This window comes from Osmerus eperlanus, unplaced genomic scaffold, assembly GCF_963692335.1.
Source record: "Osmerus eperlanus unplaced genomic scaffold, fOsmEpe2.1 SCAFFOLD_1037, whole genome shotgun sequence".
Lineage (NCBI taxonomy): Eukaryota > Metazoa > Chordata > Actinopteri > Osmeriformes > Osmeridae > Osmerus > Osmerus eperlanus.
Window position 1 is genome coordinate 1 of NW_026911212.1, and position 1000 is coordinate 1000.

The window sequence follows — 1000 nt, forward strand, 5'->3', positions numbered from 1 at the left end:
AGGAGGGGAGAGAAAACATTTGAAGAGAGAAAGAGAGACAAAAAGAGAGAGAGACAGGGATAGGAGTGAGTGTGTGAGAGAAGACACACACAATACACACACACACAATACACAACACGTGTGTAACCTGGTAGTCGTTGCTCTTGTTGTAGTGCATGTTCAGGATGCGATACAGCTCTGTGTCCCTGCCCAGGCGAACCTGGGGGTCCCTGGCCAGCCCGGGGCCCTCGCGGCCCTCCCTGCCCAGCCCCGGAGCCCCCCTCCCTGGGCACGCGATCACGGACCGCCTGCCTGGCGAAGCGCTCCATCTGGATGTAGAAGAACTCCCGGAAGTTACTGAAACCAACTTGATGAGCTGGGAGGTGACGCAGCGATTAAACTGGGGGAGGAGGTGGAGGAGGGGGGAGGAGGTGGGGAGGAGGAGGGGGGAGGAGGAGGGTGGAGAGGAGGGGGGGGAGGAGGAGGGGGGAGGAGGAGGGGGGAGGAGGTGGAGGAGGGTGGGGGGGGAGGAGGGGGGAGGGGGAGGAGGGGGGAAGAGGGGGGGAGGAGGAGGGGGGAGGGGGGGAGGAGGAGGGGGGAGGAGGAGGGGGGAGGGGGGGAGGAGGAGGGGGGAGGTGGAGGGGGGAGGAGGGGGAGGAGGGGGGGAGGGGAGGGGAGGGGGGAGGGGAGGAGGAGGAGGGGGGAGGTGGAGGGGGGAGGAGGGGGAGGAGGGGGAGGAGGAGGGGGGGAGGGGGGGAGGAGGGGGGAGGAGGAGGGGGGAGGAGGAGGGGGGAGGAGGAGGGGGGAGGAGGGAAAGACAAATAAAGAAGTGTAAAACAACGACTACAGTAAACATGGATACATTAAGGCTCTCTCTCCCCCCCATCCCCCTCTGGCTCTCCCCTCCTCCCCCCTCCCTCTCCCCCTCCTCCCCCCCTCCCCCTACCTTGACGTCAGGGAAGTATGTCTTCAGGGTGTTGGAGGAGGAGGGTAGCGGGCGTAGAAAGAACATCAGCTTGGC

At 65.0% G+C, this 1000-nt stretch overlaps 1 protein-coding gene across 1 annotated transcript; it reads right to left on the bottom strand.

Annotated features, from left to right (window-relative positions):
• Positions 1–111: 111 nt before the first annotated feature.
• LOC134015763 (prospero homeobox protein 1-like) lies at positions 112–994 on the bottom strand (the record flags this gene model as incomplete). The annotated part of the gene is made up of 2 exons (XM_062455309.1): positions 926–994; positions 112–379 (listed from the first exon to the last, which is right to left on the bottom strand). Coding segments are annotated over exons 1-2 (334 nt in total), but the record flags the coding sequence as incomplete, so codon positions are not given.
• Positions 995–1000: the final 6 nt, after the last annotated feature.